At 38.2% G+C, this 24,612-nt stretch overlaps 2 protein-coding genes across 2 annotated transcripts; both read right to left on the bottom strand.

The window, feature by feature from the left end:
* Positions 1–2,466: 2,466 nt before the first annotated feature.
* On the bottom strand, positions 2,467–8,013 carry LOC136236398 (uncharacterized). The gene is made up of 7 exons (XM_066026541.1): positions 7,746–8,013; positions 6,518–6,584; positions 4,143–4,630; positions 3,968–4,096; positions 3,782–3,912; positions 2,794–2,902; positions 2,467–2,742 (listed from the first exon to the last, which is right to left on the bottom strand). Exons 1-7 carry the CDS (start codon positions 7,963–7,965, stop codon positions 2,585–2,587), a joined length of 1,302 nt encoding a protein of 433 aa, XP_065882613.1. The 5' UTR covers positions 7,966–8,013; the 3' UTR covers positions 2,467–2,584.
* A 4,791-nt stretch (positions 8,014–12,804) lies between these two features.
* Positions 12,805–16,124, bottom strand: LOC136236394 (uncharacterized). The gene is made up of 8 exons (XM_066026537.1): positions 15,898–16,124; positions 15,772–15,838; positions 14,421–14,693; positions 13,940–14,283; positions 13,757–13,885; positions 13,578–13,708; positions 13,392–13,500; positions 12,805–13,345 (listed from the first exon to the last, which is right to left on the bottom strand). The coding sequence occupies exons 1-8, from the start codon at positions 15,962–15,964 to the stop codon at positions 12,948–12,950; spliced, it is 1,518 nt and encodes a 505-aa protein (XP_065882609.1). The 5' UTR covers positions 15,965–16,124; the 3' UTR covers positions 12,805–12,947.
* Positions 16,125–24,612: the final 8,488 nt, after the last annotated feature.

Raw genomic sequence — 24,612 nt, 5'->3', positions numbered from 1 at the left:
ATCGGTCCTATGGACATAAACAATGAAACCATAACTATAATGGACCCCACTGGACCAGATGATGGTGTATAACTACCAAAAGGAGGTGCGAACTCTACAGTCGATGTAACCCTGACAATGAATGTAGTAATAGCTGCCAATAGCCATGCAGCAGTTATAAGGACTACTCTAATTGTCATTATCTTCCTGTGATGATATGGGAACCCAACACCAATGACATGATCAATAGCCAGGAGGAGAAAGGAATAATGCAAGTTGATTCTTGGGATTGTTAAAATGGCAAAGATGATATCATTGTGTTCCACCTTCACATCCAACAAATATAGGATCATTGAATATATATCTCGTACACATATTTAGGTGTAGTGGCAATATCATTGATAAGAGGGTTGACCACAAAGAAATAATATTTCTTGTGTAATCTTTCATTCTTCCATATCAGCGTTGAAACCGGGTCGGTTCATCCGGGTCATCCGGGTCAGCAGTAGTGACCCGGTTTCAACGTTGTTCCATATGACATGTATAATCAATGAAGCTGATATCACAACAATAGGGATTGCTAGTAGCAACAGCAATATCTTTAAGTAGGTAGCAAACAATGGGACATCAGAGAAGACATTATCAGAAGATCCATTTGATGACTGATCACACAGTGTATAGTTGATTTGAACCTCCATCTGGTAGTGTTAGCTGGGAACAACAACTGGTAGCCTAAAACTCTGTGATTATTTTATAAGTACCTGTTAATGAAGCTGTACGTTGCAACTTGTATCAATTGCCAGAATGAGTCTATCAAAAACTACAAACTAATGCACCAAATTTACACAATATTTTATTCATTCATAGTAACCAGAAATGACATCACCTAAAAGGGCTGATTAAAATTCTTTAGCTGTCACCATTCTGCAATGCTATAGGTGTAAAAATGCCACTTCTTATACTTTCAGTGACTGGCTATACTACCCTAGCATTATATCAGTGCATGTATGTCTTGCATGTGTTGTCATTGCACTACAGGTTAACCAGTACTTGCATAGTGCTTTTAACTTGCATACAATTAAAACGCTCATGCAATATCTTATAGTTTGGAAACTTGCTATGTAGCTTGCAAGGTTGAGGAGTTTGTACTGCATACGTGCCTCCTTTAATAAAGGTGGTGAACTATCATAAACATGCAAGCATAATGAATAAATCAAGATCTATAATACACATGCAGATTGCAATACTTTTGCACACTCTTGCATGCATGCATGCTGTTGTAATGGAGTTATAGGGCAGCCATTGCAGCTGTGCTAAGTACTATTATGTACTTAGCACAGCTGCCCTTACATTCCATGTTTTCAAACAAATGAACATTTTGAGCCTTTTAAGCTGTTAAATTACAATAATCCTACAGCTTTTTGGGCAGATTGCACCCGCTAGACAACAGCTTTTTACTGCACACTAGTTAACTCAGTACTTTATGACTGTCACATCATGCACCACCACACTGCAGTTTCTATAAGGAGCCTTGGAGCCTAATATTTTTGCAAGACAGTCATCCTCCACATTATTCCACTCAAAGGATTGCAACAGAAATTATGGACAGAGTTTCATTTAGGTTAAGGGCAGGGGGCACTCGATTTTTGCCCCCTTAAATTTTAAGCAATAGTTTAAATGAAAGTGTCTCAGAATGCATCCGAAGCAATCCACGAGATGAATGGCATTTTATTCTCAGTCTAAAATGCAAAAAATTTCTGGAGCAGCATATCACATTCTCAGGTACCCGAGAATGCACCAAAAGCAATCTATGAGAGTCTGAAATGCAAAAATTTTCCTGGAGCAGTATGTTATTCTCAAGTACCTCAGAATGCATCAAAAGCAATCTAAAAGTTGAAAATACAAAAATTTCTGGAGCGGCATGTCACATTTTTAGTATCTGAGAATGTACCAGAAGCGATCTACAAGAGTCTAAAATGTAAAATTTTCTGGAGTGGCATGTTATTTGGAGGAACTGCACCTGAGAATGCACCAAAAGCAATATAGTGGACATGGCCCATGCACATAAAAGTAAGCACAGATATGCTTACACTATCACCCCCCTTACTCTGATAAAACTGTATTTTGCCCCCCCCCGAGTCATTCCTAGATGAAGGAATGATGGAGGCACCTACATAGCTGTGTGTAATGAACATACATGATGTAATCATGTAGGTATGGATGGCACATGACGTATATATCTAGTCACAAATACTGTGTTGTCTTTAAAAAATCTAACTTCATGAAACTACTCCAATTTCACTCTCACCTTTCTCAGCTCAAAGTTGCGTATCTGCAAACATCATATATACCTTAGGAACTGCAACATTATTTTCTGGCGTGTTCAACTTCTGCTGATATGCAGAGTAGCATTCTTAAGAAGTTACAGAACTTTGTGAATCGACACTTTGAAAATTTAATTTGTTATTAAGCTAAGAATACGGAATATGATTTAACATGCTCATGAAAGCAAAATATTTACAGAAGTAAATAATATTGCTTTTGGAAAATGTGAACATCAGTGGAAACAGCATTCATGTGCTATACAGATTACATCATTCCTATACTACATATTACTGATTGTATATGCCTTATGTTTTTTCTTCCAGTCTGAAATTATTTCACTAGTGCTTCTCATGGTAAGAGACTGTAGTACTTTGCTAAGTTGTGATGTGGTGAATATTTTAATCATCATCTGGACATCTTCTAATGCTCGATGGGAGCCTGTTACAGTATATAACTAGTGACACTGAATAAATCAGTGAAGGAACTTACTAAAGTGGTTTTGTCTTGGAAAGTACTTTCTGTGTAAATTGTTCATGGACAATCGCCTCCGTTCTTGAGGACTCCAGTCACTTAGAATAGGATCACGTGCTTTCCTCATCTGTACAAATATATAGTTCAAGATTAGCATACTGTGCCCAGACCACTGGTTTTAAGAATAAACTCAAGCCAAGAGTACAAGGTTTAGTGATGTGGGTCTCATATCAAGTTAACTATAGCTGAGTTAAGTGTGGCACTAAAGAACTAAGATCATCAACTCTCATGCTCTACTACTTGACCTCACCCACTCATGTTTTATTTTCTGTACAACCTTACAATGTGCTGCCCTTTGAGTAAGAACTAAAGCAGAGTTGAAACCAGGTCGTTATCTGGGATAGATACCTAGATCTGATCCAATTAAACTAGATGCCTCATACTTTTAATTTGTTCTGTGTTATGGTTTTTTCCGAGAACAGAAGGTAAATGTGTAGATTGAGGCTATATAACTAAACGTTAAACACAGGAAAACTCTATTCAAAAACTTCTTTCCAGCTAGACAACTAGTAGCATTTGTCATGCTGTATTGATGCTTCTCCAATGAGTGATCATTGAAAAGAAGCAAGAATTATGTGATATATGAAAACGGTCATTTCCCTACATAGGTGTAAGTTTTCCAAGCACCAAATGATCAAAATACCCTAACTGAATAGTCAAAGCTCTACTAGAACAGCCACATAACTTAATTTGAAACTGCTTCCATGGCTTACTTCCTTTCTTCTTAGAATATACCCACCAACAATGATCCATTTTTAAACATCTTGAGTATTTACACTTCTATCGTCACCATCAAGCAAGATGCTACATGATCCAATGCACAATAATCTAGCAGTTGACCTGTCAAAACATGACCCAGTTCACCTGACCTGGTTTCAATGCTGAACTATAGTACACCTTGATGCTACCATGCTCGCTAATTTATGTTATATTTGTGCTAGCAAACCTTTTGCAACTCATAAAGAGTGTCTGCAAATCCTAAATCTGCTCTGTTGAATTGCAGTACTAAATTTCGGCGTTCAACTTCTGCAGCAAGGATGCGGAAGTCAAAAACAAACCCATTGTGGGCCACTAAAACTGTATGAAGATGGAGTATCACACTATATGCACGATATAACAAATACATAAATACCTGGATAAAATGGTTTACCAGTTGCCTTTTTAGCTTCTTTGATACATTTGTTGACCCAGGACAAAAAGTCTGGAAAGACATCTGAAAATTCCCTCTTGCCCACCAGCATATCTTCAGTAACACCACATCCTAATATGGTGAGTCAAGGTGTACATGTTATCTGCATTCAACATACCAATTCCTAAGATAGAGTATGGAGTGTAACACAATTCAGAGAATGATTTTCCAGTGACAAATGGTTTACTTGGACCGATAACTTCAGCTGCAATCTCAATAATGTGATCATCATGTACATTACCACCAGTTGATTCACAGTCATAGAAGAACAGAAGTGGTGTTGCATTAGGTGATAGGAAACCTGCACTTTCATTATTGTCTGTTTCTTTTCCTTCTACTTTTGGATGGTTTGGAGCACTATCACTGAAGCAAGTCATACTCATAATCTCTTGATTGTACAGTACAGTAATATCTTCTTCCATTGGCCGACTGTGTGTGCTACTACTACTACCATAACAAGTTGTACTCACTCTAGTTGTGATGTCTTGCTTGTAATGATCACTAAACTTTGCTTCATTTTTTTGCCAGCTTGGAGTATTACCATTATAGCACACTATTGGAATATTCTGTTTGCAGTGATGGCAACTCATTTGTTTGAGTGCATTTCTATCAAAATAATTAATTACTTCATCATTTAGTGATTGAACCAGATACTACTGTTGATCTATTTGTAAACAATTGATTGCACATGTAACTAAACCAAAACTCAACCAACATCTACCAGACTATGATGTGGCTGGTTTTGAGGGCCAATTTTTCTAGGGAGTGTGACCAGTTCAAGTGGTGAATCAATGATGGGAAAGAGCAGATCAGCTGGCTGATTTGTGATTTACATTGTTTTTCCTACATCCAGTCACCTAAAGCTATCATTGGGGACAGACTTAATGACTATGTGATTAAACAAAAAACAAAACAAAACAAAACAAAAAAACAGCTGTCAAACCATCATATAGGAAGTAAGTTTCTGTTAGCACTTAAGTACCTCATGCCCCACTTACCACAGGTCTGGCAGCAAGTGAGGATTTATTCCCACAAAGTCATTCCCAGGACAAAGCATAGGAACATTGAACATTTGTTATATATTCCAGGGGTTAATAATACTAAGGCCAAGGCTATTGACACTGACGGACCAAAAAACACATAGAGTTAAATGAATTAAGGCTTGGCACTTCCAAACCTCTAGCTAAGGTAAGCTATATTGCTGCTAGCTATCTCTTTCTGTTGCTTTCTACATTATACTTGTGAATCAAGAAGGAGTTACAGTGCTCCGAACCTTTGTTATCCGATCAGTAGAATTGACTGCTCTATTAGAGTATTTTGTCTAAGATGTATATTCTATTAGAGTATTTGAACAGGGTTCTGTATATCTTTGATTATCCAGACTTTTTGATTATCTGAACATGTCTTGGTCCCAAGGGAGTCAGATAATCAAGGAAGCACTGTATATGGATACAAGAAGGAACCTACGATGGAAAAGAAACCAAAGATGAAACCCATAATCCACTTAAAATTTTTAGCTGTTTTTCAGGATTCAGCTCAACGTGAACATACTATAACTTAGCATGTTAAGCATAATTATATATGTACAAAGATAAGTTTTTGGTATAGATGGGTTTAACGAGAAGGCTTGGCACTAATTTTTGCATAATGCATTCTGGATTTATGTAGGGCAAAAAGATCAGGAAAATCAATGTAAAGTAAACGCTTCAAAGTGTTTCTGCACACTGCAATACTGCATCAAGTAATCACTACCTGAAATACAAACCTATCGTATACTTCATCAATACTTGCACTGGATTTGCTGAAAAGGAATAATGGGGTGACTTTCCTGCACAGGTGACCTATGAAAGTGAAATTTAAATTACTTCCTAAAAACTTACTACAAGTGTCTGAAAAGCAACTTATTTTACTATGCTTGAGTTTATTAATGGTTTTAGTCCTCATACTACTTCTTTTATTAATTGTTGCTTTATTGATAAGTTCCAGTTGAGATCACATTTCTTTTGCCCTAAAAAATGGCTGGTAATTTGCACATGCAGTGCACTTTTATGACCACATCTCTTCATTAAACACGTCTATAGAAAAAACTTACCTTCATACTGTACAACCGGTATGCTCACCATAGTTGAGCTGTGTCAATAGAAACAGTGCAATACTAAACTGATAGTAGGGAAAATTCTAGTTTGAAGTTGTCTCCATGTAGCAGTAGAAATTTGACATGTAGCTTCCCACCTCTACCCAAGGTGGGAAATGACAATGATAGCTAGGTGCATAAAGGAATGACACAAGCTAGGAAAAAATTACATCCGCACATGGGGGCCGCTAGTTTATATGGTTTGCTTCAGTACATTAGCTAAAGTTAACTATTTAAAAAAATTATTAGCTGAATAGGGCAGACAGCTGAGGCTGATTAGATTCTAGAAGGTATAAATAAACATGCCAATCACATTACAAACATTCAACTAGCTAGGGAGATACGTATATGCAACCAACCTTTCTAAACAGCTTTTGATTACAAGGCGAGTTGTGAAGTTAACAGGATTGGACTCATTGTGGGAAACTAATCACAAAAACAAGATCATGTGAAGTAAACCCGCAAATTTCATACATATATTTTAATATACCGTATACCATATATATATATAGACCAATAATTCTGACAATCATTTATTCTAGGATTTCTCCTTTGGGGGCAGTCAGGAAGTTGGGGGTGACCAGGTGAAAGTGTATATATGTCCAAGTTCACAACTATGTAAAATGTAAAACAGTTGAAATAGTTGCCAAATTGGTTTGTCATTTAAGGCTGTGTCATGAGTAGTGATTTTCTGTGATTGGGTGAAGCCATATCCTTATGTTTAGTAAAGCTTGATACATGAGTGTAGTAGTGATGACCTAATGATGTAATATCTAGGACAACCATGTGCACCTCATGTCCACTATTAGTAGTGCAATGCATATGTTCAATCTGTTGAATAAACAGTTAGTTATGAAATCACTGAGACCGATATCACAAAGCACTAGCAAATTAAAAGATCTGCATGGGAGGATGTCTTCCAAGAAATAATTAAAAATTGGACTATTTGAAATTGAATGTTCAGGTATTTCAGGTCGTAGTTATACTGCAGAATTTTTAAAAAATCACTTGAGGCTTTCTGAGATTACTTTTGCATGCCATTTTGAAAGTAAACTGGCTAGAATTTTTTACAAAATTACACTACCTGAGATTGAATTTAAGGACAAGTTAAACTAAGAAGCAAGGTAAACTTGGACTCTCAGATATTGAATAGCCCGTACCACTTTATGTAGGAATTTTTGTTAGTTGTATACTGTATGTACCCTAGGAGATTTTAAAAATTCAGTAATCATCTGATACTGAATCTGAGAACATTTTAAGGTTGTGTTTGCAATTTTTAACCCGGGAAAATTTTTAACAATTCAAGTTGAGATTGAATTTGAGAGCATTTTTGATAAGTTTTGTGTGCCATTTTAAAAATAAGCTTAACCTAAGTATAGTGTAGTAGTCACTCACAATTTTAGGGGGTGAGTCTGAGATTGTAGGGGGGAAAGTCCCCCCTCTCCTAGTCTACCACTACTTTTCTACTTTTCCCGACGTCCACACAAAAGAAAAGTAGTGCGCGAGACTACTCCTCCCCCCCATAACAGCCCTAGAATAAACACTGCCAGTGCAAACTTAGCAAAGGGGAGGGGGTTGCATTCTTACCTCTGGTTTTTTTACTTGTTGGCGAGGAATCCAGATTCTGTCTGCACTTCTGTGGCGCTCCCTCGGGCGCTTCAATATCTGCTAGACTTTCCCTCGGACTTTCCAGTGGATTGTAGAGAGATTTCTGTGCCAGACTAGCTACTGCTGCTAGTATCCTGTATCTTGGCACAGCAACTAAAGCATCTTCGATCGCTCGTAACTTAAGACGGGCTTTGACCATATTTCTCACTTGGCCACACGACTATCTGGTCGACGTCCCTAGAGTATTTCTCCCAGCGCTTATCGATTAGAAATTATGAGCACTTATTTTAAATCGATAAGAGTCAGTCACAGTGAAGGAACCATCAAAGCTGAAATACCGGTACTTTCATCAGACAGAAAGTTAAACATGTGCATTGTGCATTGTAAATATAGTGCCACCAAGCATGATAAATTTCCATTTTTAAGGTACTAACAAAGCTAAACAGCAGCTTTCAAAATTAAGCTTTTAATCAATAACTTTTAAGCTTATCACCTAGCAACAATAGAATGTAATAGCTTTGAGCTATATGCCTGAAAAAAAAAGCTCGATTGGATGCAAATTAAAAATCTGCTTAATTTATTAAATTTTGTTCACTCTGAAGTGAGCCGGTACATCAAAGTCTACCATCAAGAAATGTTTAGATGATACTGCCTCTGCCAGTATAATGGCTTCTAGAAGAATTTTTCTAGCAAGGGAATGTAAAGAGTGACTCACTAATTAGGTTTAGTACTTATGTAAATATTGTAGCTTATAATTTATTTTTGTATTTTGTTCTTCCTTGCCATAGTAGCTACCCACATTGGTTCCATTCGTGGTCCTGATTTTGGTCGCATGTTGCCCGAGGATTCGCATGCTCATGCTTTTGTTTGTTGTACATATTTTCATCAATCATGATGGTTTCTTCTTCTTTTAGCCCAGTATTTTCTTGAATTTTAATGTGTATTATCACTTAAAAGCATACATTCTTGTGGTTTTCAATGATAGCTATTTATTGAAAAAATCATGAATATCAATATGCTGGCTGCACAGTTCTCAGTACAGCCTTACAGAAATCAATGTCTATTGTCTCGGTCCTAAATAATGCTTTAGAAGTTCAAACTTCAAGTTTTCTGCAAGAGTAAGGCAAAGAGCATATACTGTTCTGTGAGCATGATGGTATTATGTTGAGACAATAATTAGGCACCATAAACCCAAGCACATTTTTTACCAAGTTTGTACAAGTATAGAGAAGCCCTAATAGGGATTTTGGATAATATCTCTATAGCTTTATTGTATACTCTTTGACTATCTTCAGGTGTATTTGTAAAGACATATTTGTGGGTATGAAGGAGGAGTAGCATTTTTATATATAATGGCCTATTTTTGAAATCTTCCTTGTATCAAATATTAATGGATTATGAATCCAATAGAATTATTCTATGTGGTATAAGCATAGATAGTATAGTATTCTCCGTACCGTACGGAGAATATACTATCTATGGTATAAGGCATAGGCGGCGGAAAGGGGGGCAGAAGCCCCCCTTGGTCTGTTGGGGGGGGGGGCAATGATATCATGCCAAAGTTATCTTTCTTGGAGTGGGGCTGAAAACCTTTGTTAAGATCAAGATACTCTAATAGAGCATTACTATAATAAAGCAGTCACAGTATTAGAGCAGTGTTTAGTGAGCTATGTAAGGATTTTTTATGCAGTTTATCAGCTATAAATGTGTAGCTGGTGAGGTGGGCAGCTATTGTGAGCTGGCTATGACCTTTTTTTTTTTTGGTGTTACCTTACCAAACCAGAGACAATGTAGTGCATCAGTTCATTTATCCACTCCTGGCCACCCCCCCCCCCCCTCTCATATCAACTACTTCCTCCGCCACTGGTATATAAGGAAGCAATATATGTGTAGCAATTACAGCCACAATGTACTGTGTGGGAGAAGAAATAAAATTTACCATAGATTTCAGTGTATGCAGTTGCTAGGCAACAGCTAGATAATTTAATTAACATAGGACTATGAAGTACCAGCTTGTGTAAATTCAAAGCAATAACATTTTCCATTGAGGAGGAATGAAGTCATTTATTATAAAAATGCAAGATGGAAATCCATGGGTGGTGGCACTATACAGCCTGAGGGTTGACACCGAAATCTTGTATTTTTTTTGCAATATAAATATTATAGCTACCTAGCTATAGCCTACATGTAGGAGTTTTTTTTTATTTTGCAAATCCAAGTAAACTTTTATTGTGTAATGCTGTATTATGTTATTTATAATAAATAAATAAATGCTGAAATGAATAAATGGTTCACTTCTGCTTCCACATGGATTATGATTATGATAATTGGAGAAACAGCACAATGCTATCACATCCAATGAAATAAAAAGTAAAGATAAAATGATTAGGGGAAGTAATTACATGTAACTGGTTAAAGTGCATGTGTGCATTAATTACAATGTCTGTGTCATAACATGAGGAGGTAGTAGTTCGTTTCATTGTTTAACAGTTCTGCATGTAAAAATAGCTCTTTTGTTAATTGAAGGTATTAGCTGCTGGCAGTATAAATCTAAGTGGGTGGTATTATTGTCTGGTGTTGGTGGATTGTGGCAAGAAATAATTTGGTTATTGTAAAGCTGGTTCCTGGTGGTGGAGAATTCTGTGAAAAAGGGATAATCAATGTACTTTACGTCTCTGTTTCAGTATGGCCCAATCAAGGCTATTTAATATCACTGTAACACTGCTTTGAAAACTATAGTCTGATTGGATCCATCTTGCCGCTCTCCTCTGTATCATTTTGGTTTTATAGATTAGATTCTGCTGATGTGGATCCCAGACTTGAGTGGCATACTCAAGAATTGGCTGTACAGGTAATTGTAATGTGTAGCATAAGAATCTGATTTTACCTTGCTGTTAAATTTTCCTAAATTTCTTTTTATAAAATTCAACATTCTGGTGGCTATTTGTTGGTAATGCTATTAATGTGAGATGCCCATGGCCATGAAAGTGTATTGTCAAGAAGTACTCCTAGATATTTGTACGTGTTGTTGGATTGTATGGTCTGGTTGTTTAAGATATAGGTAGTTATTAGTGGTGAATGACACCTTGTAAATCTCAGCAGAATGCACTTAATGACATTAAAATTGCCACTTCTGCACCCATCTAGAGATTTCATCAATATCTTTTTGCAGCAGAGTCGCATCTTTTTCATTACTGATGGTACAATAAATAATGCAGTCATCTGCACATGGGCGTATTGATGATGAGATGTTACTGTTAATATCATTTAACACATGCACGAGAGGCCCTGAATACAGTGCCTTGTGGGACATAACTGAAACAATATCAGATTCATTCCCATTTACCAGCACTCTTTGTGCTCGTCTTGTTAGCCAATAGCTTGACTTATAAAAAGAGCCTATAACTACAACTATAGAAATCAGGGGGAACCATGCCAACTTCACCAAGATCTGCAGTGGGGGAGAGGACTTTTAATTATTGCTTTACAACACTAGTAGATAGAGAATTATAAGACACAAGTTGCATGAGTGCAGCACAAAATAGTGTGCATGGTGGAATACTGTGGGTCAGCTTGTAACTATAGTGCTAACTGCCAACATAGAATTGGCTGTAATTAAGGCACAGAAAAGCGAATCAGAGAATACCCCCTCGAGAAAACAACAAAGTTAGCCCATTACTATGCATGGAATATGCACTTATGTCATACAGTGCATATAAACTTTGGTAGCTATAACTAAACAGCTATATATATAACAAGTAAACAAGGCTAGAATATTTTAATTGCACGGTCAGTAATTAATTAATTCTGTTGTAAGATGAAGTTCATTAAATGGATTTAAAAATTGTAGCACGGTATGCATGCATGCTGGAGTAGAGGGTAAAGAGCTAACTTAGGCTAATTTAACTATTACGCATATAAAATTTATTTGTTGATCGAAAGCATATTTGGATGCTATAACAAAGCTCAGCATGCTATATATTTGTCCTAAAAGAAGTACTATCTCCTGGGAGAAGTACAATCTCCTGGGAGAAGTACAAAACTTCTGCAAGTTGATGTGCGCATGCTAAGTGATACCATCTGGCACCATACCTGGCTTGACACACTGTTTTTCACACACAATTACACACACACACACACACACACACACACACAATTACACACACACACACAGACACACACACAGACACACACACACACACACACTGCATGAACCAATTGACATAAAATTTTGTGCAATGATTAGTGCATACCATCTACGTATTGAAAGTTAGAACATCTCATGCACAGAAAGATAGATACAATTAACTTTTGAAATGAAGTATTTGGCTTTCAAAACTTGATTCCTGTATTTTTTTGGTTGAGAAGTTGCTCTCTGCAGTTCCATTAACTTCATCAGTGGCAAATTTCAAATTATAACAAATATCGTGTAGCCATCAAGTTCATATATTTATAATCATGGACCTACTGGTATACAATTTTTTACAAAACTACTACTTCCATAGATCCTGTACTACAGCTGCGCAATATACCACCTTAAGTTTGCATATCATGATACCATAATTGGGGTATATCACAATATATTTTAGGTATCAATACTAGCTACTCATGATATGACCTACATGAGATAACCAAGCTAATGTGCACATAAAATTTGGTCTTTTCCTTTTCATAGTTTAGTACATGCATGGAGATGCAAACTTTGTGTCATATTAATAGGATCCCATGCAAAAAGTTTGAATTGAAAGTGTGACCCAACATGCACCATCAACTATTTAGTTACGTTGTAAAATCGATACCTACGATAACAAATCTTGGAGTAGAGTATTGCCATGCATGCACTAATTGGTATCATGATACCAGGTAGTATTGATAGTATTTATCAGACCCTTTCTCAGCCATACACTATACAGTAGGTATCGTGCACTCTAACAAAAATATAAGCCCACTTTTGACTATCCCAAATGGTTGTTGCCTATATAGCAAAGTATAATATGCTGCAATGACTATTTTCATCATTTTGTACTTACGTATGCTATTGTACATCACTTTAAACCTGTACACTCAGGTGTGCAGTATGTCACACCAACAATTGCCCCTTGCTCACCATATACTTAATTTACTTTGCAGTGTGTTTTCTAAGGTCTTACACATACTTGCTAGGTAAATTCTGTATTTATCTTAAAGAATCAATGTTTCTTTTTGACTGGTGCCTAATGTTTCTTCTTTTTTTGAGAAATGATTCCACAACAGTTCCCTCCAAGTTTTCACTATAACTCCTGAATCCTTTGTCATATTATCAAATGATGCTTGTGATGAGCAACGTCTAAAAATCTCCTCTAGAATCTCATAGGTTAGTTGATTTTGTTTTAGGTGTTTAGCCATTGACTTGGTAACACGACTGCCATATAAATTCTGTGCCTCTTTCCATGTTATGTATGCCTCATGTATCTTCCTCCAGTCACAGATTATCTCAATAGTACAAATCATAGTGGGTGATTGCAGTACTCCATAAAGTTGATCAGATTTGATAAACAATTTAGTCATCATTTGGACATCTTCTAATGCTCGATGAGCTCCTGTACTGGATAGTAATACTGACTAATAATTGAGCAGGAAGCTTACTTTCATAATTCTGCTCTGGATAGCATTTTTTGAGCAAGTTGTCGATAGACAGTCGTCTTTGCTCTTCAGGGGTCCAGTTGCTAAATATCAGATCATCTGCTCTCCTCATCTGTGCAAAAGTCCATGCACGAGTGCAACATACAATGAATATCATTGTCATATACAGTATAATGCATTATTATATACCTTTCTCAGCTCAAAGCCAGTATCTGCAAAAAGCAAATCTGCCTTAAGGAACTGTACCATTAGTTTCCGACGTTCAACTTCCGCAGTAAGGAGACGGAAATCAAAAATGAAACCATAGTGAGCTACCAAAACTGCAGAGAGCCAAGTACAGCTAATGTCACATATATTCGGATTCAAACCTGGATAAAAAGAATTTCCAGCTGCCTTTTTAGCTTCTGTAACACATTTTTGAATCCAAGAAAGAAAGTCTGGGAAAACAGCTGAAAATTCTCTCTTTCCAACAAGCATTTCATCAGTGACACCACACCCTAAAATGTGAGTCTTCAAAGCAAGGAGTATAATAGGCTGTATGCACACATTACCTATCCCAAGGATGGGTTGGGGAGTGTAACACAGTTCAGAGAATGATTTCACAGTAATGTTCACTTTCTCTGGTTCAATAACTTCAGCTGCAATCTCAACAATATGATCATAATGTATGTTACCCCCAGTTGATTCACAGTCGTAGAAGAATAGTAGTGGTGTTCCATTGGGTGGCATGAATCCTCCTCCCACAGTATATTGTGGTGACTCATCAATGTCGCTATTATTTACCTCTTCTGCATCAGCTATTTGCTTAGGTTGGGCCACAACATAACTTTCTGTACCTGAGGCTGAGGCATCGTACTTGCTTTGATGATGGCTAGCACCTTGCCCAAGTAAATTCCTTTACACATATACATACTTATTATATATGTGTGTTTAATTTGAAATTACAAATGGGATAAAATATATGCGGTGAAGCTGTGCACTACATATACACAACTAAAATCTGTACTGCATGTGCAAAATATTACATCTCACTTGTTTTGGTAGGATGTTTCAAGGGAATTCACAGATGTCAGAGAACTATCACTGACAGTTGGATCCGATAGTGTAGTAGGAGAAATGGTGAGATCAATTGGGTTCTCACTTGATGTTGGGCAGGTCATTGAAGCAGGAGAGTTGTGGCTTGTAGGGGAAATAGTGAGATCAATAAGAGAATCACTTGATGTAGAGCTTGTGAGGGAAATAACTGTAAAGCTTTCGTGGCTAGCAGAGGTGACTTCTTCCAATAAACTCATCCCAGTTTTATTGCTAGACAGAAAATATTATGGTTTATACTTTACACACTGATCATGCTCCAGTCACCCCTAGAGCAAGGTGACAGACTGACAGCTGTGATACTGAAAGACCATCACTTGATAGGTCAACTCAATACCTTCCTATTTTCTCCCCCAGACCACAAGGAGAAAAGACAATGAACTTCCCCATTAAGAGGTGGGTGGCCTGACTAATAATATTATGAACTCTTGTGACAATGTTGGCCACTAGACGATTTTTGTTTATTTTTGCTGCATATCAGCCACTATGAAGCCAGCACAGCCCTGTAATCTTGTGTCTGGACTTCAATTGTGGTCTGCCAAAGTCTATCTCTTGCCCACCCTGCCACCCTCTTCTTCTTTGTGAGCATTTGTGATACTACTTCGCCTGTCCAACTGATCTCAAAACTTCTAATGTGCAATTTGGAACGTTTTCAGTCACATATATGGCCACCCCAAATAAATTTTCTGTTTCCTGTCCACCACCTGCATCTGGTCACTATCAGCTCTAAATATTTCATTATTCTATTATTTTCTGGTTATTCTTGCATTCTGTACAGGCTCAGTAAAAGCCATCTTGTAACAGTGTCAGCACTGCTATCAAGTCGGCGTTTCTGTTATTTTGCAACTTAAAAGGAAGCTTAAAAGGACAATGCGCTGTTTACAACATCTGACTATTTTGGGGCCCAACAAAATCATGTGATGCTTGTACTTTACCACTGCAACATGAACTTGACAAGATACACAATGCAATCAGCTGGTCTTGGACAAGCATTGAGTGGCTTCCATACATCAAACATAATACAGCATGTAAACAGCACATTGTCCCTTTAAGTATGCTTTTTATGGTTGTGCCATGCAAATAATGGCTTGAAAAGCTGCCAATCGTATAATGAAATACTGAATGAACATAGACCGCCCGCATGCAAATATTTATACTGGCCAGGCAGCACTGCTGATGTTTCCCAGGGGACTAGCTTGTCCCAGACAATTACGCCTGAGTCCAGGACGGGAAACAGAGAGAGACATTACCTATGACTGATCTTACTCGGCACAGATACCACTAACCTAACCTTTCAGAGCAATCGGCCATGGATGAATGGTATCCATTGCAGCTACATGATGAACTCGGTGATGAAGCTATAACAATGCATTAGCTATGAAGGGTCACGTATGTGATGAAATTCATTTATAGGTACCTCGAATCTTCTTGGCTTTGCGATGTGAGAAGCTTCGTTTGCCGAAGCGCTTGCGCCTTTTTGGCATTTCACTTCTTGCTACAACTACTGATGATTTGAAGTGTTGAAAGTCAGAAAGAGCAACAAGTGATGACAACTACTCCATTAATCTTGCGGCGTTATGTATCCATAGAAACGACACACATTGAGTCTAGATCTAGTGCTAGCCTTGTGGCTTTGCGGGTGTTTCGCACGTGGCCTGGATTGCGTGATCAAGCTAGGGTAGTTCCCCGGCTAGTTCCTGTCGAGGTTCCTGTTGTCGCAGTTGCTGGGGGGAATTGGTAAAACCGGGAGGGGAGTGGGAGCGGGAAAGTGCTTGATAAAATCAGGAACCGGGAATCGGGAGATCACGTGCGACTTCTCCTAAATATCTCACTTGTAATCACAGAATTTCATTGCCAACCACCACATGAATCTCTCCATGCAGTTACTGACCGATTAAATTTAACTGGCAGAAACAGAGAAACATTTTATGAGTGCCGTGGTGTACCACAGGTAATGGTTTCCAGAACAAAACTGGGTCATATGCATATTACTTTAGGCAGCTTTGATTTTACATACTGTATGTTGTAGCTAATTAACACTTTATGATTTATTAATGTGTTTTGTATACTCAGAGAATAATTATGCTTGGTGTACTGTACTTCAGTCTATCCATTGAAAGTCTGCTGGCATTCAAAGTCTGATGGGAAGTCTAATCACGTTTAGTTGAATGGATTTTAGATTGGTAGGGTGCATGAACTTTAGTATAGACTGGGGCAGAACCATGTAGCTAGGACTGGAGGCCTGTTGCTCATGCATCATTCATTATTGTAAGACAATCCAATATGCCAAATAACTGCTGCATGTATTCACTGAAATTACCTTTCAGAAATTTTATGTCCACTAAAATAGCCACTTTGTGAATTACTGTGCTAAAAACCCACACAATACAATTTTATGCATTCACTGCTAATAACTATAAAGCTCTAATGAAAGCCTTTAATATACGGCCATCATGCAAACTTTATCTAGCTATAGCTATTTTCCCCTCAAGCTCATAATTTACTAGTTTATATTAGTTTCTTCGTCACAGCACTGCAGGCGCTCTAGCTACGTATGTGTGTTACTTGTGACAGCAAAGATTGACACGTGATCTCCCGATTCCCGGTTCCTGATTTTACCAAGCAATCTCCCGCTCCCGCTCCCCTCCCGGTTTTACCAATACCGGTTGCGGGAGGATGCCTTGCGAGAATCGGTGGAAATGGACCCACAAAGGACTGCCTTTCAGCAAAATAGAAGGTATTCTTTTCATACCTCATGCTGACACCATAGATCTATGACATTGTATATCTGTCATGCTGCAACCGCTCCCCCCAAAATCGGTCCCCCCCGGACCAGTTGCAGCAACCATACTTGGTCCCTGAGGCACTGCAACTTGTCCCCCCCCCCCCCCCCCCCGGACAACTTACGCCGCCACAGTTAGTCCCCCTCTGCCGTAAGGAGGCATCTCCAAACTGATTTTGGTAGCTACGCTTAACGTCATAGTGACGCTAACTTCAGACCCCCCCCCCCCCCCCTTAGCGTCACACTATAAAAACAATGCATTGGAAATAGAAGCACAAAACGTTATATTCTTTACCTGAAAACATAGTCTACAATACAAACAGTACTGCTGCTTAATCACGTCACTTTCCCTGTTCCTAGCTATTTACACTAGCTTTAATAAAAATTTATAACGTCACGGGCTGAACCCCCCTAACGTCATTATGACGTTAAGCGTACCAAAATCAGTTTGGAGATGCCCCCTAAGTGGTCCCCCACTGGCTTTATAATAGACTTGATCATAGATCTTTGAGAAGGCATAGGGATAGGCACAAAGTTCCCCACTGTGCCGACCTAGCTTCTCGTTCCACTCTGGCCTTCGAGGTGGCCTTGTAATTACGTATTATAGTATGTGTACCGGTACGTGTTATACAAGATCGAGATACTCTAATAGAGCAGTCAGTCAATACTCTAAATAGAACAGTCACCTAACATCCACAGTTGCATTGGTACATTTAGCCTGCTAAGGATATCTTGCAAATGAAATGCATGCTATCTTGCGTATGCCATTCTTTATAGGTCTATAATAATAATCTGCTGGCATGATTGTCACTCTATACAACCCTTGGCAATGTAGTCCCCATAAAAAGCAGTATGATCAAAACCATTCAAGATATTTTGTCCTGAAAAAAGCTTTAGCTTCTAGGGGGCACAGATCCCTACTCCATATACTTGTGCACCCCCTTTGATAAACCCTGGATCAGCTGCTGTAAACATTAGGAGCAAAAACACTATAGCTATCTAGTACGTACATGTATATAATTAAACTTGCAGCTTAATTCTGACAAATGACATAATAACAAAACATTAGCTGATACTATTATTAGTAGCTAACTATTAGTGTTCACATGCAGTATTGAAGTTGACTGGCACAATCCACTGGCAGAGCAAGAAGCTACTGAGGTTTATTGGTTGTGATGCTGAGCATATATGTAATGTACCCACATCCATGCATTACAGCTACAGTGCTATCTAAATGATGATGAAAAGTATAATGGCTTAATCACATCACGTAAACGAAATTATAAGAGGTTCTTGGAAAGGTAATCTTATGTCATTGACATGAAATGAAGCATGACTAAATTAGGAGCCAGATTTTCATACAAGTACAGTACACCTTCACTGATCTCATGCACAACACTATAATGCAGTCCACAATGAGCTGATATTGTATTGTAGTCATTAAGTCAACAGGAAGGTCAGTGCCATCTGAATCAATAGCTATATATGTAGCAGTTGTAAACTGGAACTGCAATTTCACCATCTATAATTAAAGTACTTGAGCTCTTTACAGCTATTGACCGTATCCTGCACAGTTAAGGAGTATAATGCACAAGAAGAGAATGTCATAATATCAAGCAATAAAGATACCAGATATCGTTTTCAAGGATAATTGTTTGTAGTGATCATGCGATCAATAACTAACTTACTCACACTTAATTAATAATCTCATTTTATATTGTATGCATACTCTTTTAGAGTCCTGCAACTTTGAATCAGCTTGTAATTATCAATGACCTCTATACTGACTCCATACACACAAGTCTGTTGACAACTGCTAAGTAACATTACTGAGTATACAGTATCTGCTGTAATTGTACCTGATTTTCTACATAAGTAAGTCCTAAAATGTTAATCCTTGCTGGTTGTCACAATCAGTTGCTCCAAGTGACTGAAAAGCACATCAAGTTAAATTAAAGTGAATAACAGGTTTTAAAATGGAGAATCTACATAACTGAACAAATGATTTCTTATTTTCAACTAGCCAAGTTGTGTTTATACATGCATGCTGCATAGGCTCATTGCCAGAAAGACAGCCTTTTTGCATTAGCTTTAGTTATTCTCTGCTATAGGCTTGAGCTAATTATGCTTTGAAAATAGCTTATTATGCATTTGAGCAGTGCCTATTATGCTCAAAATCTAAAAATTGTTTTTGAACATTGAGAGGTGGTTAAGTTTGAGTAGCCACCACATCGATTTTTGAAACTGAGGTAATAAATGCTGCAGAGTTTAACCAAGTAAATAAGGTATAATATATGGCTGGTATAGAACAATAAAACCATTGTGTGCAGTGATTCAATTAAACTATTACGTGTCACACTTTAAGTTTGCTAACTTATTGGCTTGTAAAAACCACTTAAGGTCACCATATTGCATTGGTTCTAGTATCATTAATAGAGAGTTTAAAGTTTACACACTAAGACTAGAATAGAACCCCTCAACTATAGCCTGCTTGTATAGCTATACCATTTTTGACGAAACTGACATTTTAGTGCATGCCAGCATTTTCAAAAAATTATTGTCAATAAGAAGCTGCATATGAGGTGTGAAACATGCAGCTAGTAGTTTCCGATCACTGACCAAGCCTATATATCCAAGTGAATTAATGGTTTTCACCATTGGGAGAACAGCTGTCTAACCCATAATCCAGCCTAAATCAGAGTATAGAGATTAAATCATGTTTTATTATAGAACTGAGAAAACTATAGCCAACTGGGTGTGTCATGGCCTCTGGTAAGTGGAGATGGTAAATATTTAGCATTACAAGTTACACTGAAGTAATGGAGGTTCCCAGAAGCTTTTTGTAGCCTCTTCCGGAGATCTATCTTAGTGTTATCCTGTCACATACTGCTGGCAACTGCATGTGGATGACTACTGCATGACACTAAGCCATATCATAGTGGTGACTGTTCTATTTAAGGATTTGACTGACTGCTCTATTAGAGTATGTTTTGTTAGTAATTTTGAAAGGGGGACCGAAGGGACACCGGTTCCCACAACGCGTTACACGAATTAAAAACTATGTGCAAATGCAAAACAATGCAATCTTCAGAATTATATGGATCAATACATTGAGTTAGTACTGACTGGGAAGCTGATAGTGGAGATTTCATTGGGGGGACCAGCTGCAGCAGGGCGGACCATCTGCAGCAACTTTACATGGTCCGGCCGGACTACTTGAGGCGTGGTAGTTGGTCTGGCTGGACCACCTGCAGCGTGACAGATCACACATGACTGTTGTATTAGAGTATCTCGAGTCAGTCAAGGGGTGTGCAGCTATCTAGACCAATATGGGGTGAGGTCATCTTGTTTACTGCAAATAGCTAGATTGTAAGGAGGTGTGGTCTCTGTACTCTATTGCTATTATAATTAGTCCACCTAGATCTTTATTTGATGGGTGTGGTTGTAAACCTATTGTGAACGGGATCCCAATCAGATATCTAGCCAGTGTACCTCTTATAGTAACACCAGGACTGAAGAGCTTTTGAAATCCAGTTCTGAAATAATTTTGTGGCATCTAAATATGCTGCTGAAAGAAAGTGTTGATACAGAAAATTAATGCCTCGATATGGTTTTGTTAGATGAAGAAGACAAGCAGCCTGATTGAAGTTAAAAGAAAAGACGAGGCGCAGAGGGCCTACACTCATCGGAATCCCAAAAGGCACATCCCACTGGTGAGTTTGTTATTGTGCCGTGAAATGGTGGGTATGCACTGTTTTATTTGGCATCTAGCCTTGCGACTGTGGTCAGGCAGTCAGTCAGGCAGTGAGACTAAAATTCAAGTTTTGATGATTTAAAAAATTCTATATCTGGCTACCTGTAAGTGTTTTGTTATATTTAATGTTGTATTATATATTATATGGACTATACTATTCTGTAAAGGTGATTTTTGTCACGTAAGATGTCTCTAGGATGATTTAAAGGTAGAAATTTGGGCAGTGCACAAAATTTTTGGGGTGGTCCCTACTTAAACAGTACTATCGTATTGTTTGACAGGTGCATTACAGAGTTGTAACTATGGAATGTAATTACTCATTGACGTCACAATGATGGAAGCAAGTCTAAACACCCACACAGAGCAAGAAATAGGTTAGCAAACAGCAACCAAAATATACTTCCATATTGATTAGACAGCATCACGAGTACATCAATTCCAACTACAAGGCTCTCTTCAGTACCTTTCTTTTAAAGAACACCCTATTGTTGACTTAATCATAACACATCTTCACAAAGCTTCGTGACAAGCTCTTCTATGTATTACATACTTCTACAGTATCTATGGTAAATTCAAAACAAATGTCATGAAATTTAGTAATTATCAACAAAGCAATTATGTTTGGTGTTACGTGTTTTCTGTAACATGCTACAAATTTTGAATGCTAGAGTGATCAGACCCTTCCTCTGTTTGCGAAGGGGCGGGTGCCACCAGGCTAATCACAGTAGTGCTTGTGTTGACTGATCATGTAGGTTGCTGAGTGAAGCAAACACAAGGAAGCAGAACAACCATGTGTAGCAAAGAGAGATAACTGGATAAATGTGTTACAGCAACCTGGCCTAAGGCAACTTGCAATAGTAAGATGAAAAATAACCAGGTACCAGTGCACTGGTACCACCATATAGCTACTAGAGTATGTAGCTTTATAAATATGTAGTGTCTGTTTTTGTGTGAGCAATATATATTAGTAGTAGAATAACTAGTCAATCTACAGACACCGTCACATGGACATCGTTATATCACCCAGATCCAGCAACTAGGTGTCAGAGCTGCCCAGAGAAATTAAGGGGCCCAGGGCAAAGAGTCAAAGTGGGGTCCCAGGGGCAAGGAGGGTCTCCAACATCAGAAAAAAGTGTTTTGGGAGTTGATGTTACATTTAATCATGGGAAATTCTATGTAACTCTCTGTACTGATCAAAACTTCAGGGTCCTCAATGAGCGTGGTACAAATCCTATTATGCTCTTATTCATTCATCAAAGGATCATTTAAATTTTATTATTCGTTTTCAGGAGAGTATTAGTAAAAAGCCATTTCATTAAGAGCTTATAGAACAAGGCTCTTTCTTCAGCAGGGGCGGTGGCAGCAGCAGTGGGGGTAGCAGCAGCAGCAACAGTAGCAGCAGCAGCAGCAGCAGCAGCAGCAGCAGCAGCAGCAGCAGCAGCAGCAGCAGCAGCAGCAGCAGCAGCAGCAGCAGCAGCAGCAGCAGCAGCAGCAGCAGCAGCAGCAGCAGCAGCAGCAGCAGCAACAGCAGCAGCAGCAGCAGCAGATCCATTCCCTTTTGCCACTCACCTGAGATGTGCAAATCATCTGAAGGCAGCTCATTTGCATAAGCAGTTTTTACCAGAATCTGCATGCCATTAAGGAAGTATTCAGCAATGATATTTTTGGTACAGCAAGTGAATAGGGCTTTTGTCATTTAGTAGATGGTGAGTTGGGATACGCTTGAAAAGCCATACAAAAACTATTACAGTTGTTTATCGATGGTTTTCCCTTCATATTGCTCCAACAGTACAAGACAACATGCACTCAGAAACCTTGGTCTAGAAGAAGAAAAATGTAAGTCTTTGAATGCATAAGTGAAACACTATATGTCAACTTCAAAAAGCAGGATATCCTGCAGTTTGTAAATGATTTTTACGAATGTGTGCAAGAGCAACAGAATGAAGTAAGCAAAGCTGCCATTGGACTAGTCGATGTCTCCCAGCCACAAATGCTTGGTTCAGTTCGATGTCTTTAATTCAAAAGGGATGCTCTACAATCTGTGCACCAATAATTTCCACTAAGTTTCACCTTCTCCAGTAGTGTGCTTTCTGAAGGACAAGCCCAAAATATACGGAAAAAAGCATCTCGCCTTTTAAGTGACAAAAAAGTGATAAAGGCACCTGATTCAAACCTTAGGATGAGATGGGTTTCTAATGATACATCATCCTCCCATCATGTTGTAGCAACTACTAAAGTTAACCCTAGAAGATATTTGTGTGATAAGCAGTGCATTGGATGGAATTAAGGCCACTCAGTAGCTGTATTGCTGCAGCTAAAAGCAACAAAGAGCTTGATAGTTCCTTGGCCTGGTTTTCTTATTTCAAAGGAAAAGAATGTAACCTCACAAAAGCTGTATACTATGATACTTACCAACATGCTGGATTAAAGAAACCCACTTGTAGGAAGTATTGCAGTTCCAACATCTCCTGACTAATCAAAAAACTGACAGACTTCCTCTTTCTGATATTTCTAATGCAGAATGCCTCAAAATAATGGTGATGACAAAAGTCAGACATCTGGGCTTACACATATTCCTAATGTTGCCAATACTTGTGGCTTGAGCAGCAAGTCTAGTCAGTAACATTTAAATAAAACAAAGGCATTAAATTAGGAGGAATACAAGGACTGTTTAGGTTTGTTCAATTGCTCAGAATGTAGGTGCCGTGCAGTGCAGTGTTGGGGGTAGCGCGTTACTTATGTAATGAGTTATGTAATATTATTACTTATGTGGTAACTAAGTATTATCAGGGCCGCCCACGGGGGAGGGGGGGGCACTGGGGAATTTTGCTCGGCCTTTGAATACCTGTTCAAAAGATTGATATACTCTAATAGAGCAGTCACAGTATTCTTCAGAGGAGTAGTGTAGCAAGTTTATAAATAATGAGATATGGTTAATATGAGGGGCAGCTATTGTCATTGCCAGCACGTAATGGCTTTTTTTTGTTTAGTCTTCGACTTACAGCTAGACTGAAGTTGTGATTCAGAGTGGAACCCTCCTTGCCCCTGGGGCCCCACTTTAACTCTTGGCCCTAGGCTTCTTAATTTCTCTGGGCGGTTTTGAGTATTATAATGAAATATGCCATAAAAGCTAGTAATATAACTCAAGTTACTTTACTTACAAATACAATGCATTACCTAAGTAATAAAGTTACCGTAACAAATCTAATATTAAGTAATTTTATTACTTCAAGTAACGAAGTTACTAATCTCGTTACTAATCCACTGAGTAATGCATAGCCACAATGAAGTAACTAAGTTCACCTCGAATTAATGAATGAAGCTTACTGACCAGTTTCTTTCTCTTGAATACAATTATACCCAAGATTTCCTCATTGTCCAACAATGCAATCATGTCATGTGATAAGGTGATAGTTGCACATGTGACAGCTTAAGGCTGTGGACACAAAGTAATATGTAATATTATTACAGTTATGGGTAATACGTATGTGACTGTAGCTAAATAGTTTTAGTTGCAAGTAATAGTGAGTTACTTTTAAAAAGTATTTGTCCCAACACCAGTGCTGTGAATACTAGCGTTGCATCTACTTGTTTAC

The sequence above is a fragment of the Dysidea avara genome, chromosome 10, assembly GCF_963678975.1.
Source record: "Dysidea avara chromosome 10, odDysAvar1.4, whole genome shotgun sequence".
NCBI classification, from domain to species: Eukaryota; Metazoa; Porifera; class Demospongiae; order Dictyoceratida; family Dysideidae; genus Dysidea; species Dysidea avara.
Note: the sequence above shows the minus strand (reverse complement) of the source record. Positions and strands in the feature narration are given on the sequence as shown.